Source organism: Cyprinodon tularosa, unplaced genomic scaffold (assembly GCF_016077235.1).
Source record: "Cyprinodon tularosa strain WSP-4 unplaced genomic scaffold, ASM1607723v1 ctg28, whole genome shotgun sequence".
Taxonomy (NCBI): Eukaryota; Metazoa; Chordata; class Actinopteri; order Cyprinodontiformes; family Cyprinodontidae; genus Cyprinodon; species Cyprinodon tularosa.
The window spans coordinates 521,719-537,746 of NW_024038985.1; the positions used below are offsets into that span (position 1 = coordinate 521,719).

Consider the following 16,028-nt stretch of genomic DNA (forward strand, 5'->3'; position numbering starts at 1 on the left):
TTATAAAATAAAAAATGCTTTACTTAATCTTTAAATTTGGGCACTTGATTATTAGGCATTAAATACTTTCAGTCTCAAATAAAAAATAAACATAAATATATTGCCTGGGAGTTGGTAGGAATAAAAATAAATACAAAATAAAATCATATTTTAACCCTGTATTTATAAAACTGGAGCTCACTTATAATCAGATTTCAACTTGATGAATTGGGCAATAATTACAGAACAAAAATTACAGTCAGACTGACTTTATTATGTTTTTATCAACTAACCAGGTTTGCTTTGATGAGCTCAGTGAGAAGATCAGCTGAAACTAGGCTGTTCATTACTTCCAGGATGTTCCTCTGCCTCGGTTTGGTGTGTGTCACAGCTGAAGGGGAAATAAAACATATAAGAAAAACTTCATTTTTGGTTGATAAAAGCTCGTTTAATTCTGCACCTGGGTCCTGACAAAGCAAAACAGATCACAGCCCTATTTTATTTTACTATATAATAAATCAAATATTTTCATGTACCCCTTGCAGTTCACTCGCTTTAATGTTCTTTTTTGTTTCTACATTTTTAATTTAATTTATTTTTTTTCCTACTTGCTTTGATTCTCTTTTATTTTCCTATATTTTAATCATGTAAAGCACTTTGCATCGTCTTTGTACTGAATTGTGCTATACAAATACATTTGCCTTGCCTAAAAGGCCTGTACTGTAAATGTAAATGCTGTAAATGCCCACTTTAGTACTTCGAGGCGATCTTGCCTCTCAAAATATGGTGGACGCGCGGACGTATAGTTCTTATGGAGGATGAGAACTATACAGACGCAACATCACGAGACGGCGATTTGATTGGACGAATAAGAAAAGAAGAGTTCCTTAAAATTAGTAGAAGAACAGAAGTTACGGCATACCGGATATACTCATACAAATTAAAATCCCATTAGGCCCCTAAAAAAACAGAAAAAATATGTTATTAAGCTAATACAGAAGATTTTAACCATTGTTGAAGCCGTTATGCGTATTCTAAAAAGCTAATTTTCTAAACTTTGCGTTTTATAACGATTATCTTTAAACTGAGACTTTTAATCTGAAGGGGTCTGAAGGAAGTGACGTTCATATGTAGATGAGGCTGTGATGAACTGTTGCTCAGCGCTGACGCTCGTTTATTTCACCATTCCTAGAGGTTCTGCAGCCTCGGAGCAGAAATGTTGTTCAGTCCAAATGATTTATCCGAGTGTCTTCGGGAATGGGACGACTTGGAGAAAGATTATGAGCAAATCCAGGTTAGTTTAGCTGCTGCGTTTAGTTAAACTGTTAGAACTTAACGCCTGGATAAGCTAACGGTGAGAGGCTGGTGGATCCACCCTCACGAGCTCCAGATAAAATGAAAGAAAAACAAAATCTATAGTTAATAAATACAAAAATAAAGATAGCTGTTTATACGAAAAAATTGAGTATAAATGTATTTTACCAACATTGCCCGGAATGCACCACAATTGAGTAACTGGTAGAAAATATTTCAGAATAATACTAAACGGAGAGGTTTGACATAGCTTCTTATTTACAGTGATTTAAACTTATTGTGTTAATTTTTGGTTCAGAATTTCTACAGAAATAAATAGCAGATTTGCTATTAACTGTTTGTTAATTAATTTAACTATTAATTTAAACTAATTTGGATTACACTGCTTTGCAGTTAATGGAAACTGAAATAACAACGGGTCAAATTTAAGAAAAACATTAATGAAACAATAAAAGAAGACTGCTTACTTTACAGCTCTTTAGCTGGTTGTAATTGACATCAGGGGCAGATTTAGGAAATTTGGGGCCCTAGGCAAAGACAGGCAGGGGGCCCCTTAATTGAGAAGACAACACATAAAACAGACCCATTATACAGATAGAGAAATGTTCATAGAATAGACATAAATTATTTGTTCTAGGTTTTGTCCCTCTCTTCTTGACTCATTGATTCTTCAGCAATCCCTCACAGTAAGCATGGTTGTAGCAACAGTGGAGAGTAAAAACTCCCTTTTAACAGGAAAAAATCTCCAACAGAATCAGAACTCTTTAGCACTCTTTACAGAAAGGATAAACCCTAAAAAGTTCTCGTTAAAGAAGATGGCTTTTATATAGTGATGCATTCAAGACTCATCATTGAAAAATTTGTGGAAGGAAAAAGTGTGGTCGGACAAGATGAGGACTGTTGAGCAATCAAAGCATGTGTTCGTATAAAGGGGACTATGACCACTGTTCCATCTGTAGCAATAACAAAAATACTGTTTTATTCAGAATTTTGCAAGATATGCTGTTGCTCAGTGGACAAAGTCCAAGTTCGAATAAAAGTAAAGTTTGCATTTGATTTGGAAATGGGTGAGGAGTGAAGAGACCCAGAATCAACATTGCTTAAAGTCCAGTCAAGTTTCTGCAGTCAGTAAAGATTTGGAGATGGAAGTCATCGCTTGGTTCTGGTCCACTGGGTCTCTTAAGTCCAGTCATCTACCAGGACACTTTAGAGTTCTCCTCTGTTTCCTTCTGCTGACAAGCTTTATTTATAGGGTGATTTCATTTTCCAGACTGGGTATGAAGCCACTCTGCCAAAGTGACCAAATGTTGGGTCAGTGACCATGGTGTTACTGTGCTGGATGGGTCAGCCGCAGAGAATCTGTTAAAGGAATAGTACACCCAAAACATGTTTAGCCTTCATTTTCTACTCACCCCCATGCTGAACAACACTCTGGAGTACTTTTTTGATATCTCAAACGCATCTGGAGATCTGGGAGGCTTCTTGCTGTCTGCTGACATTCAAATAATGGAGGTCTATGGCGCCCGAGGCAGAAAGGTCCATAAAAGTCCACAAAAAACGTGTCAACGTGTCATCTCTCTAATCCCTTTTTTTCCTGCAGGACACTCATCGCCTTTATAAACAGAAGCTTGAAGAAGTGAGCAAACTGCAAAACAGCTGCTCCAGTGCTATAGCACGGCAGAGGAAGAGACTGGGAGAGCTCACTTTGTCACTAAAGGGGTCGGTGTTGGCAGGAAACTGCACCTCCTGTTCGGTTTGCTTTGTTTTTTGTTTTTCATGTGTCAACTATGTTCTAAATCAGATGCAAAAAGACCCCCCTGACGTCAACGCTGAGCCCGAAAGAGATCGAGTCGATTGCTGAAATGGAAGAGTCCATCAAAGATAAAACAAATGTTTTCTTTGAGATGGAAGCATTTCTGCCAAGGAAAAATGGGTACGAAGTTGTTTTATTTAGTTCAGCGCTGCGCTGCTCTCCTCTTTGACCAGTTCTTACTTCCTTCCTGTTTAGGTTGTACCTCACGCTTGTTTTGGGCAACATTAATGTCACCCTCCTGAACAAGCAGGCCAAGTAAGTCCACTTTTCTTTTTTTTGACTGCGACAGAGCTAAAGCTTCAGAGCCGTTTATCCAATCCTCTCTTTCTCCTCCATCAGGTTTGCATATAAAGATGAATATGAGAAGTTTAAACTGGTCCTGACCGTCATCCTCTTCATGTTTTCCTTCACATGTCGCTTTTTGTTCAGCTACAGGTAATAATTTCTTCCCACCTGGTTGACGTTGGTTGAAGTTAATCAGAGGTTTGATCGAATCCAAGAGCGTGAGTACGGACTCGTGTCCTCGCCAAGTATGTTCTTGAGAAGAACACAGGAAAGTGTGGAGAACAGGAGCACGCAGCATAAATATGGGTCTTTTTTTTTTTTACTTTATTGAACAAATGTACAAAACAAACAGGTTTTGTATTAAAGGACAGCACATCAGAGGGGGAGATATAACGACTTGCACAACAGTTACACAATAATTGAACTGGACAAGAAAAAAAAAAAAACATTAAAAGAAAAAATAATTTGTAACAGTCAATAAAGTCAATAAAATATAAATGACAAGTGTTAAATAATAAAAAAAATAAATAAATAAAAAACAACAAAAAAAAGTTATTAAATATCAGTAAGAGGTTTCAGGGAAGTATTTTCTATAGTTATCAAGAGACATGTTCTTTTTATTTTTAATCAGTTTAAGGGATGCAATCAGAGAGTTCAACTCTAAGAGAAAGGGAGTAATGTTAGGAATCAAGTTTGCACATTTTTGTTTGTGAATGAAAAATGTTGCATATATAATAATAAAATTAAGCATATGTTCAAAGTCACGATGTTCAGAGTTATTGTAATAGCAGATAACATCTTTGAGAGTTAGTTTGCATACAATTTTAGTTGAATGGAAAAGAAAAGATTCAATGTCACTCCAAAATTCTTTGGATTCCTCACAACTAAAAAATAAATGCAAAGTCGTTTCTGAAGTTCTTTTACAAAACGTACATGAGTCACTTATGTCCATAAATTTAGCAATAATACAGTTTACAGGTTATATATTATGTAAGATTTTAAAATGTATTTCTTTGGCTTTGTTAGAAATACAGTATTTATGAGGTAAGAGCCAGGCTCTTCTCCATTTTATGCTATCAATATGGGTACGCAAATAATATTTACCTCTAGGTGTGATAAAGTTTTTTCTTTGAAAGCACTGGCGTATGTGTCTATTGTTACCGTACATCTTCTGTCTGTTAGGTTAATTCCTTCCAATATGAGAGTGGGTAGAGTTTTCGTAAATTTACAGTAACTCAAGTGACTTTTTACAAGTTGAATTATCTTTTTAGGGATAGCATTAATTATCTTGTTAAATTCTCTGAAGGGAGCATAGATATGGGTCAATTGGAACAGAAACGTACTGATGACATCACCACATGCTCTGCTTGTCTGGAGCTGCATTTCACCTCCTGTTAACAGACTCTATATGATGATAAATTCTTACTTTTTTCATTTATTGGGGGAATAATAACTAACACAGTCAGATAAACACAAATTAAATGAATATTTTGCAGAATAAAACAAAAAAAAAACCTCCATCAGAGCCAGCGGTACTTAACACACGGCTATGCAGAGAGAGGGCTGCTGCAGGCCGGCTAACGTTAGCCCTGGCTGCTGTTAGCCTGGTAGCACCGCTGATTGCCGCGGTCCTCACAACTTCGGAACTATTTTAAAATTACGCACTAAATCAGCACTGGAAAAATGATCTACAAATAAGTAAACACTTCTTAAATAAAGTGTATTTACCCTTAATTTGAGCAAGTAAATGAGATAGTTTGCCAATGGAATGAGAGTTTTTACTCTTAACAGAAGATAATTAGATAATATGTACTCGGAATGAGACGATGCAACTGTATTTTCTTATTTTAAGTGTAAATTGTCTTGTTCTATTGGCAAAATGTCTCTTTTACCTCCTCAATCCAAGAACAAATGCACTTATTTTAAGAAAAAATGGCTTATCTAGAATTGAATTTTTTCCAGTGTAAAATGTTCTCACCTTAAATTATCTTAAAACGCAGTTTTATAAAACAGCGGCAACAAAAAGAGAACTTTTAACTTAAAAGTCTAATATTCAGAATTTAAACTTCTGAAAGTACTTTAATTATGAAATTATTATACGGTATACTGTTCAATAAATGATAAGTGTTTAAGAGTAATTTTAGTTTGAATGTGCCATGCACGTGGGCATTGTCAGTTTCACTATAGCTCTGGTGAATTTCAATGGTGAAGTCCTCTGGAAATCTTCAATAATTGTTGTTGATTGCAGATGTGTCTAGTAGTTCCCATTGATTTTGGCGCTAAACTGCAACAAAATGTAAATCTAAATAAGTCATTTTCTCTTAGAATAAGAGCATTTCATCTTAAATTGAGGAGGAAAGTGAGACACTTTGCCAATAGAACAAGACAAATTACATTTAAATTAAAAAAGAACAATTGTATTGTTTTATTTCAATCTTATTTTAAGAGTAAAAAATCTTATTCCATTTGGAAAATCATCTTATTTACATACTCAAATTAACGGTAAATACACATCATCTGAGAAATGTCTGACTTATTTCTAGATTGTTTTTGCAGTGTAGGCTTAGCGCACCGTGACCTCACTGCCGGGAGATGTCAGGAGTGAGGTGTTACAAAAATGGCCGCTCCCAGACTCAGTGATTGCGATTAAAAAAAGAAAATTTTTAATTTTTTTACTGATTAATGCTAAATTCATTAAATTTATAATTCCTTGCTGATCGAACTTTTCCTTTCATACTCTGAGCTCTGTGAGCGCTCCCCTGGAAGCTGCTGCTGCCGCAGTGCATGCTGGGACAGCTGTCAATCAGGAGAACATACAAGTCTGCTCTGATGCATGCTGGGTAAAGAGGGAGGGGCGAGAACAACATCCGGGGACTTTATCTGTTCTCGGACTTCTTATTCTTGTGAGTTGGAGCAGTACTTGGGTTGAGGCTGATGACGTTTCACGAGTACATGAGAACGCACAAGTACACTTATTGAGAAACGGCCTGAGTCTGTGGGAATTCACTGGCTAAAGCATCAGGAGGTTTCACCGTGTGTTTGATCATTGTGACAGTGGATCACCTCTTTCATAATTTTTGCTCTCATCCCAGAGTCCTGGACGCTCTGTTCAACTTCCTGCTGGTGTGGTATTACTGCACACTCACCATCCGGGAGAGTATCCTCATCAGCAATGGCTCCAGGTCTGTAACCACTTTGGCGAAAACTCAACCTTTATGAAACGTGTGATTAAAATAACATATCAACTAGGGATGCACGATATAATCGGCCCCCTATCAGTATCGGCCTTAAAACTGAATATCGGACATCGGCCACCCCCTCGATATTTAACCCGATATTTGATCAGCTTCTGAGTTTCTAAAGTCTAAAAAAAAAAAAAAAAATACTACTTCTTCTTCTTCCTCAAAAACTTCTTTTTTACAGACTTAAAAACTTCTAAAAACGAGGGAAAAAATATTGATACATTAAAATATCACAATATCTTCATATGCTGATATATTGCCATTTAAAAACACCATATCAATCTCTTTTACTAATGAAATATTGCTATATGTCATGGTTATGCTACGAAATCCCCCGAAAATTCACGAAATGTTGCCATATTTTTATATGTTGATATATTGACGCGGTATCGATCTATTTTACTAACAAAATCTCACAAGAATTTGCAAAATATCAAGAGAGTTTGTAACAAAACGATGAAATTTCACGAGATTTTGAAAGTAAAATAGATCGATACCGCGTTTTTAAAAATCTATTTGATATCAGCATATGAAAATATATGTGAGTATATTATTTTTCAAAGTGTCAGAAATGGATAACAAAACTGCTATTTTCAATGACTACTTATTTTTGTCCAGCTTTAACATCAGTATCGATATCGGTTATCGGCTACATGAGTTTTAAAATATCGGCATATCGGATATCGGCCAAAATCCCAATATCGTGCATCCCTAATATCAACATTTATTGTTGTCATGTGATAAAAACAGAAATAATCATGGAATAAAAACCAGCTCTGTTCATATATTAGGGTTATATCTCAGAGCCCAACATCCTTTGATGCCAGTTTCCTGTTTCAGGATCAAAGGTTGGTGGGTTTTCCATCACTATGTGTCAACCTTCTTATCTGGAGTCATGCTCACTTGGTAAAACCTCTTTCCTTACTCCTACTCATCCAGAGCAGTTTGTAATGAAATGAACTAAACTCACTGACCTGTACTGTCTGTGTTGGTCTCACCTGATGTGATCTTTGTTCGCAGGCCTGATGGCGCCCTCTACCAGATGTTTAGGAACCAGTTTCTTTCATACAATCTCTATCAAAGTAAGAAATCCTTTCCATGCCAGTTCCACACTACATTAAGGGTTAAGAAAAAGGCTCATTGGGCTGAGCAGGTTATTTAGATGCATCTAGCTTTAGACATCATAAATTACACATTGCAACCTCAAATGTAGATGAATATTTAGCTTTTTTTTTTTATTCAGTTTTATTCAGTTTATTTCACAACACACGTCATCTCAAGGCATTTTACAATTCAACCAGATCTAAGGAAAACCAGTTGATTGCATTGACTCATTGACTCAAATACAATCCCTCACACTAAGCATGTTTGTAGCGACAGTGGAGAGGAAAAACTCCCTTTTAACAGGAAGAAACCTCTCCTTCTGTCTCCTTGAACTGGGGTTCAAGGAGACAGAAGCAGAGAGACAAAAGCAACGGTAGACAGACAGACGAGCTCCGAGCCAGCTCCCATGTTAGAGAATGAAGAGAGCACATCCATTTAGTCACAGTCAGAGAAACAGGACTACACTGAAAAAACAGGCCGATCTCCAACATCTAGAAACAAAGGTGTTGATGGCAGCAGCACAGCTGATATTTCTCTCCAGGATGGAGTCACAGCCAAACAGGAACAGACCAGATGAAGCTACTATGAGAAAAAGCAGAGAGAGCAGAACGTTAGAGATTGAACTAACAGATTCTGCAGAGTGGGAGAATAGAGATAGAATGAAGCAGAATGATGAAAAAGGGGTCCCTATGTCCTCCAGCAGTCTAAGCCTATAGCAGCATGACTATAGAGATAGCTCAGGATAACCTGAGCCACTCAAGGTTTATCAAAAAGGAACATTTTAAGCCTAGCCTTAAAAGTAGACAGGGTGTCTGCCTCACGGACTAAAACTGGTAGTTGGTTCCACAGGAGAGGAGCCCGATAACTATCTTATGCTCCATTTATCTGGAACAAACTGCCAGAAGGCTGTAAATGTGCTTAAAGTGGAAATGAAACGTTCAACCAAACTAATTTAATTCACGAATATTTGTCCTACTATTATCAATAATTATATTTCAAATGTGAAAAATCTTAAAGAAAAAAAGCTTTGTTTTATCATTTTTTGTGAAGGGCGCCGCCTTGTTGCAGTACCTCAGACGGTGGCAACTCTGTACATTGGAAATACCGGCAATACATCATAACCATAAAACTTTTAAAACATATGGTTTGGTGGAGAATGAAGCTGAAAGGACACTGAAGAGTCTAAATCACATTGACTCTGCTTTGGAGCCCATTCATGGTGTGACTCGAGCCGTAGGAAGGATGTTCTGACTATCCAAGTTCCCCACAGAACACCTCTGGAGATTATGTATAATAAAAGACTTTTGTGTCTGGCAAGCTAGCGCTCTATTGGACAGCCAGCTAAAGCTTGAAGATTCTCTGAGTGTTTTTAATTTTACCACCTTTAAGTTGGGCTCTACTGACCAGGAAACTCACTCTGAAAGCAGGTCAGCGGCAGCAATCAGCCTTAATGCTAGCAGAGCAGAGACACAAACAGTTATGTGTAGGTATTAAACAATCAACTACGCCCCTATCTAAAAAAAAAAACATCCATCACTAGAGCCTAGTTCTGCGACATTATCCCTATTCAAGCCTCTTAATAACACATTTTATAAGTCAAGCAGCAGCGATCAGGATGAACATCTATGCAGCTGCAAAAGTTATCTAGAAATAAGTAAAAAATTTTAGATTAAGATTAGATTAGATTAGATGAGCTTTGTTGCTCTCACAGCGGAGAAATTCACTTGTCACATATTGGCATATAAGTCAAAGAGGGTGCAAACAAGGAGGAAAAGGTGCATTAGGAATAAACAATAAGCAATATATTTATTGTTAAGTGTATTTACCCTTAATTTAAGCATATTTGATTTGCCAATAGAATGGTTTTTTAACTAATAAAATAAGATAATATGCACTTGAAATAAGACATTGCAATTATTTTTTTTTTGTTATTTTAAATGTAAGTTGTCTTGTTCCATTAGCAAAGTATCTCTCTTTCCTCCTTGCACTTACTTTAAGAAAAAAGAACTCATTTAGATTTCCATTTTTTGCAGTGCACAAGGGTCCCTTAGCCACAGCCTACCACATCAGGTCCAAACCTCCAGAGAAATTGTCTATTTCTTATTGTGATTCCCTGTTTCCACGACAGTCAGGTTATCATAAGGTCCCAGCTCTCCCTCGCCGTCCTGCAGGCTTTATTCCTGAAATCCCTGGTCGCTCCATGTCTCCATGTTTTTCTCTGGACTTGCTTTTATTTTTCTCCCATTTCATTGTTGAATTCATGTAATACTTGCCTTGTTAAGCAAACACTGGAAAAAAAAATTCTTTAAATAAGTGAATTTGTTCTTGGATTGAAGGGGTAAAAGAGACATTTTGCCAATGGAACGAGATAATTTAGACTTATAATAAGAAAACAAAATTGGTTTGTCTTATTTCAAGTGCATAATATATAATTATCTTATTTTAAGAGTAAAAATACTCATTCCATTGGCAAACTACCTCATTTACCTACTCAAATCAAGGGTAAAAACACTTAATTTAAGAAATTTTTACTTATTTCTAGATTGTTTTACCAATGTAGTCGGAAAACTGAAAAGAGATAAAGTTCTTGTAAAAAGCCTGTTTTTTTCCCTTTGTTTTAATGTCTTGTTAATCTTTTTTTGTTTTTGTTTGTAGGTTTTGTCCAGTTCCTGCAGTATTACTACCAGAGCGGCTGCCTTTACAGACTCAGAGCGCTGGGAGAAAGACATACTATGGACCTAACAGTCGGTGAGAAAATACCAGCCGACAACAATAAATAAATAAATACAATAAATAAATAAATAAATACCAGCTGACTCTCGGAAAAGGAGTTTTGTTTAGTAATGTGGTTTTAAATTGGAAGGAAACACAATAGCTTAAAGTCAGTATTGACTGATGTTATGGGCATGTGATCTATGGGCGGTCTGGAATCTCTAGGGACGCACAGCAGTTTCCGGCCAAAGCGCAAGGCGGGGCCTATTCGAGAACTCACGAGAACTTCTGCAGCGCCGGCTGGAGTGTTTCTCTTCCAAAACAACAATGGCGCTTCTGCAAGATATTACGGTCACAGAGATGGATCTAGAGTTGCTAGACATTGAAGACGAACAGGTTCTGTTAAAGGAGTTGGCAAAAAACCGACCAACCTTTCGTCATAGTCCTCCATTGCAGTTGTTTCTTGGTTTTTAAAAATGGCGCACCCCGGCAGCCGGAAGGGCATACCAAGGACCAATCACAGCTGCTTTTTATCTGCGCACTTCCACTTGAGGTCTGGCGGGTTTGCAACCGTCTGATGCGTAGTCGGGATTTTTTTGAGAGACACATTTGACGATTGGAGAGGCTATGCATCAGAAGCATAAATTGGCCTTAAGTGGGGTTGTCCATCCTATCACCGAACTGATTTCACTGCATACTGCCTGCCAGAATGTTCTCCCTAATACAGTGATATCTAGTCTCTTTAGTTAAGTTACATTTAGGACAATTTGGAGAAGCACCTGGAGTATACTTGCGGTATATATTAGGTGATATGTAAACATTTTGTAGGATGTTGAACTGCATTTCTTTGTATCTGTTGCAGATTAATATTCTGGAAGGCAGCATCAAAATTTCTAGCTTCGTGAGACCATCCTGATCTCGCGAGCTTCCAAGGTTTCACTCGCAGATCAGTCTGGCTACTTTCCGTTAAAGAAAATTTGGAGCCGTTCACCAAACGAACGTCCAATCAGCGTTGGCTTTGAGGCGGGTTGAGGTGTGACGCAACGAGAAGCGCGACAGTTCAGTCTAAAGAACATGGCGGCTTCAGCCGACGAAACTAGCGTTAGCGTGGCTATCGGGCAAGTTTTATCGGAATTACAGAGTATTTCTTCACTGAAAGAAGAGCAAAACACTGCTCTGGAGGCTTTTCTGAGCTAACGAGCCTTTACCTGCAGTAGCAAGAGTAGCCTGGCTTGTGGTTGTGTTTTCGTCGTCGCTCTGTTAGTATGTCATATGCTTCGCCTCGGCCGTATCTAGACCCACAGTTAGTTCCTCTTGCGTGGAATAACATAGCGCAGACCACGCTTCAATATTGTAGCCTCGTGAGACCATCCTGATCTCGCGAGCTTTCAAGATTTCACTCGCTAATCAGTCTGGAGACTCTCCGTTAAAGAAAATTTGGAGCCATTCACCAAACGAACGTCCAATCAGCGTTGGCTTTGAGGCGGGTTGAGGTGTGACGCAACGAGAAGCGCGACAGTTCAGTCTAAAGAACATGGCGGCCTCAGCCGATGAAACTAGTGTTAGCGTGGCTATCGAGCAACTTTTATCAGAATTATACTGTATTTCTTCACTGAAAGAAAAGCAAAACACTGCTCTGGAGGCTTTTCTCAGAGGAAAAGATGTTTTTGCTCTTCTCCCGACTGGTTTCAGCAAGAGTTTGATCTATCAATTGGCTCCTCTTCGTCGTCGCTCTGTTAGTACGTCATATGCTTCGTTGATCTGATTGGTTTATTTGGCCCGTCTATCACCAACATAGGCCAATCAGCTAACCAGTATTTTCGCCCCTTCCCAAAATTACTTAAACGGAAGGTTTCCAGATGGATATGCGGAGCAAATCCATCTGGCGGAGTCAGGTTACAAAATTTCCTCCTAGATTCGGTCTATTTATTTTTAAGTAAAATTGGGCCAATATGGCCAAATGTGTGTGTGTTTGTGGCCAGTTTTTTGTGTCAGAAGGGTAAGAAAATGTTTATGCAATATCAGTAAATGGTTATCAGTTGTAAGCACAGTATTTCTATTTATTAATACATATCTGCCTGAATTTTTATATAGTGCATCCATTTATTCAACACAGAGGAGCTCTAAGATCAGGGCAAACGGGGAATACTGACTGAAACAGTGCTGAAAATTGGGCAGCACAAGTTTAAAGCATGTTGTTTTCTCTTTTGTTGGAACCGTCTTCCTATCTTGGCAAATTTTGGTTGCGAAATGTTTGAACCCACATTTCATCAGAGCAGGAAGCTTCTTTAATGTCAGCTCAGTGAATATCTTCTCTCTGTTCAGAGGGCTTCCAGTCCTGGATGTGGAGAGGCCTTACCTTCCTCCTTCCCTTCTTGTTCTTCGGTCATGTATGTTACCCGTTTTTTTTTGTTTTTTTTTTAAAGCAGCGTCTGTAGATCATTGATTCATCTTGTCTCTCTAAATACAAAGAAAAAGATGCTCATCAATGGAGCCGACTGAGTAAATCAAATTGATGTGTTTTCTTTTGCTTGTATTTTTTTATTTTAATTTTTCTTTACTTGGATACAGTTTTGGCAGCTGTACAACAGCATGACGCTGTTCAGGATGTTCCAGCTGCCGGAGTGTAAAGAGTGGCAGGTTAGTTTTCTCTAAAAACTTTGGTTTTCATCTCAGCATTATGGATAAATTCCAACAAGACGGTTGGATAATTCAGCTTTGCAAAAGAATTCACATACCTAGGATATTAGGGATGCACGATATTGGGATTTTGGCCGATATCCGATATGCCGATATTTTAAAACTCATGTAGCCGATAACCGATATTGATACTGATGTTAAAGCATGACAAAAATAAGTAGTCATTGAAAATAGCAGTTTTGTTATCCATTTCTGACACTTTGAAAAATAATATACTCAAAGATATTTTCATATGCTGATATCAAATTGATTTTTAAAAACGCGGTATCGATCTATTTTACTTTCAAAATCTTGTGAAATTTCATCGTTCTGTTACAAACTCTCGTGATATTTTGCAAATTCTTGTGAGATTTTGTTAGTAAAATAGATCGATACCGCGTCAATATATCAACATATAAAAATATGGCAAAATTTCGTGAATTTTCGGGGGATTTCGTAGCATAACGATGACATATAGCAATATTTCATCAGTAAAAGAGATTGATATGGTGTTTTTAAATGGCAATATATCAGCATATGAAGATATTGGGATATTTTAATGTATCAATATTTTTTCCCTCGTTTTTAGAAGTTTTTAAGTCTGTAAAAAAGAAGTTTTTGAGGAAGAAGAAGAAGTAGTATTTTTTTTTTTTTTTTTTAGACTTTAGAAACTCAGAAGCTGATCAAATATCGGGTTAAATATCGAGGGGGTGGCCGATGTCCGATATTCAGTTTTAAGGCCGATACCGATAGGGGGCCGATTATATTGTGCATCCCTATAGGATATTGCTACTGTTAGGTTTATTCTTTTATACATTGTGTGTATTGTTACTTTTGTTAGCCAGATTAGAGAGAGTAGAAGGCCTTCCTTTACATGGTTTTACCCAGTTTGAGTTAAGAGTAGTAAATAGCCTTGTGAGACCATCCTGATGTCGCGAGCTTTCAAGCTTTCACTCGCAGATCAGTCTGGAGACTCTCCGTTGAAGAAAATTTGGAGCCGTTCACCAAACGAACGTCCAATCAGCGTTGGCTTTGAGGCGGGTTAAGGTGTGACGCAACGAGAAGCGCGACAGTTCAGTCTAAAGAACATGGCGGCTTCAGCCGATGAAACTAGCGTTAGCGTGGCTATCGAGCAAGTTTTATCGGAATTACAGAGTATTTCTTCACTGAAAGAAGAGCAAAACACTGCTCTGGAGGCTTTTCTCAGAGGAAAAGATGTTTTTGCTCTTCTCCCGACTGGTTTCGGCAAGAGTTTGATCTATCAATTGGCTCCTCTTCGTCGTCGCTCTGTTAGTACGTCATATGCTTGGTTGATCTGATTGGTTTATTTGGCCCGTCTATCACCAACATAGGCCAATCAACTAACCAGTATTTTCGCCCCTTCCCAAAATTACTTCAATGGAAGGTTTCCTGATGGATATGCGGAGGTTAGTAAATAACTCCCAGGAAAAGAACCGGAGGGGAAGTCCCAACTGCCTTCAAGGGGACATAGCTTCCTCATTTAACACTACATTCTTAGAAGCCATTGGAGGGGCTGTTTGTAGTTTGCTACATGGGGGTCAAACCGCTTGAAGTTGGTGCTCTGCTTAAATTAGTAAAAAAATAAATAAATAAAGGATACATGGTGGTGGCAGCATCATGTTGTGGGATATAACATGAAAACTGATCGAACCATGCAGCCAAAGCTACCATGGAATCCTTCCTTCCTTCCTTCCTTCCTTCCTTCCTTCCTTCCTTCCTTCCTTCCTTCCTTCCTTCCTTCCTTCCTTCCTTCCTTCCTTCCTTCCTTCCTTCCTTCCTTCCTATCTATGAAGTTAAGGTGAGCACTGATCCCTCCAGTTCATAGGTTAGTATTGGTAGCCTTTCCGATGACCCCGTACCCATGAAGCAGCCCTCGGCCTAAAGAAGGATGCTGACCCCTGGTTTAGATGAAAGAATATTTGCGTGTTAGAATGACAGAGTAAAAGTTCAGACCTCAAACCAAACTCTGTTGTCGGATAGAGCAGTTAGAGAAATACCCGAAACGCCTGCATCTTTAAACTATAGGCTCAGAACAAATGCACACTCCACTAATGAGGTAATTTCCAACAAGCCTTTTGCTTTCCCTTTTTAGTTTAGGCGTACCCACTGCTATGAAGAGGTCTGAATCACAACACCAAGAACCTTTACATAAAGTTTCTTTTTTTTTATATAACAAGATTTTCAAACTTTTCATTAAACCCTGGTCTAATGCTCTCATGGTCAGTCAGTCTCATTCATCATTTCCTGCATGTGTTTTTCTTTGTTCTGCCATCCAGGTCTTGATGTGCGGCTGCTCCTACATGGTGCTGTTCATGGGAAACCTGTTCACCACGCTGAGGGTGGTTTATCAGAAATATATGAACAATGAAGACAAGTCCAAGCCTATGTGAGCCTCCTCTAACCAGAGCAGATCACCAAGACTGGACGGAATCCATTATGGACCATTTAGTCGCTCTGCTACTTGAATGTGATTTCAGGCTGCTGTACATAAAGTTTTTCTAAACTGAATCAAATCAATTTTATTATGATATTAAGTAAAAAAAAAAAAATCAATCCCTACTTTGCAGTTTTCTTGTCTTTCTAAAGAATTTTCAATTAATTTCAAAGATTCTGAGAGTTTGGAGAACTATTTCGCTGATAAATGCTGTCTGAATTAAATCCTATTTATTTAAAACTTGATTATTTGCTCAGGCGCTGCTGTGAGTATTTGCTTTATATGAAAAAGCTCTGCTGAATAAAACACTCCTATGAAAGTTGGTTTTAGTACGAAATCTAATTTACCAACAGGCATCATATCCCACAACTAAATTAAAATAAAAAGTAAAGTATTAGCAATGTGATATTGGAGGTTTTTTTTTTCATGGTATACATTTTTTTTC

General features: G+C 37.9%; 1 protein-coding gene across 3 annotated transcripts; it reads left to right on the top strand.

Moving 5' to 3' along the window:
* The first annotated feature begins 1,092 nt into the window (after positions 1-1,092).
* Positions 1,093-15,828, top strand: tmem120a (transmembrane protein 120A). Of its 3 annotated transcripts, XM_038290357.1 has the most exons (12): positions 1,095-1,273; positions 2,894-3,012; positions 3,095-3,226; positions 3,302-3,361; positions 3,446-3,541; positions 6,484-6,573; positions 7,474-7,539; positions 7,654-7,715; positions 10,393-10,485; positions 12,775-12,839; positions 13,021-13,089; positions 15,426-15,828. In XM_038290357.1, the coding sequence occupies exons 1-12, from the start codon at positions 1,196-1,198 to the stop codon at positions 15,537-15,539; spliced, it is 1,044 nt and encodes a 347-aa protein (XP_038146285.1). In that variant the 5' UTR covers positions 1,095-1,195; the 3' UTR covers positions 15,540-15,828. The 3 variants fall into 3 exon arrangements, with proteins under 3 accessions (XP_038146286.1, XP_038146285.1, XP_038146287.1); XM_038290358.1 differs by lacking the exon at positions 7,474-7,539 and having other exon boundaries at positions 1,093-1,273; XM_038290359.1 differs by lacking the exon at positions 12,775-12,839.
* Positions 15,829-16,028: the final 200 nt, after the last annotated feature.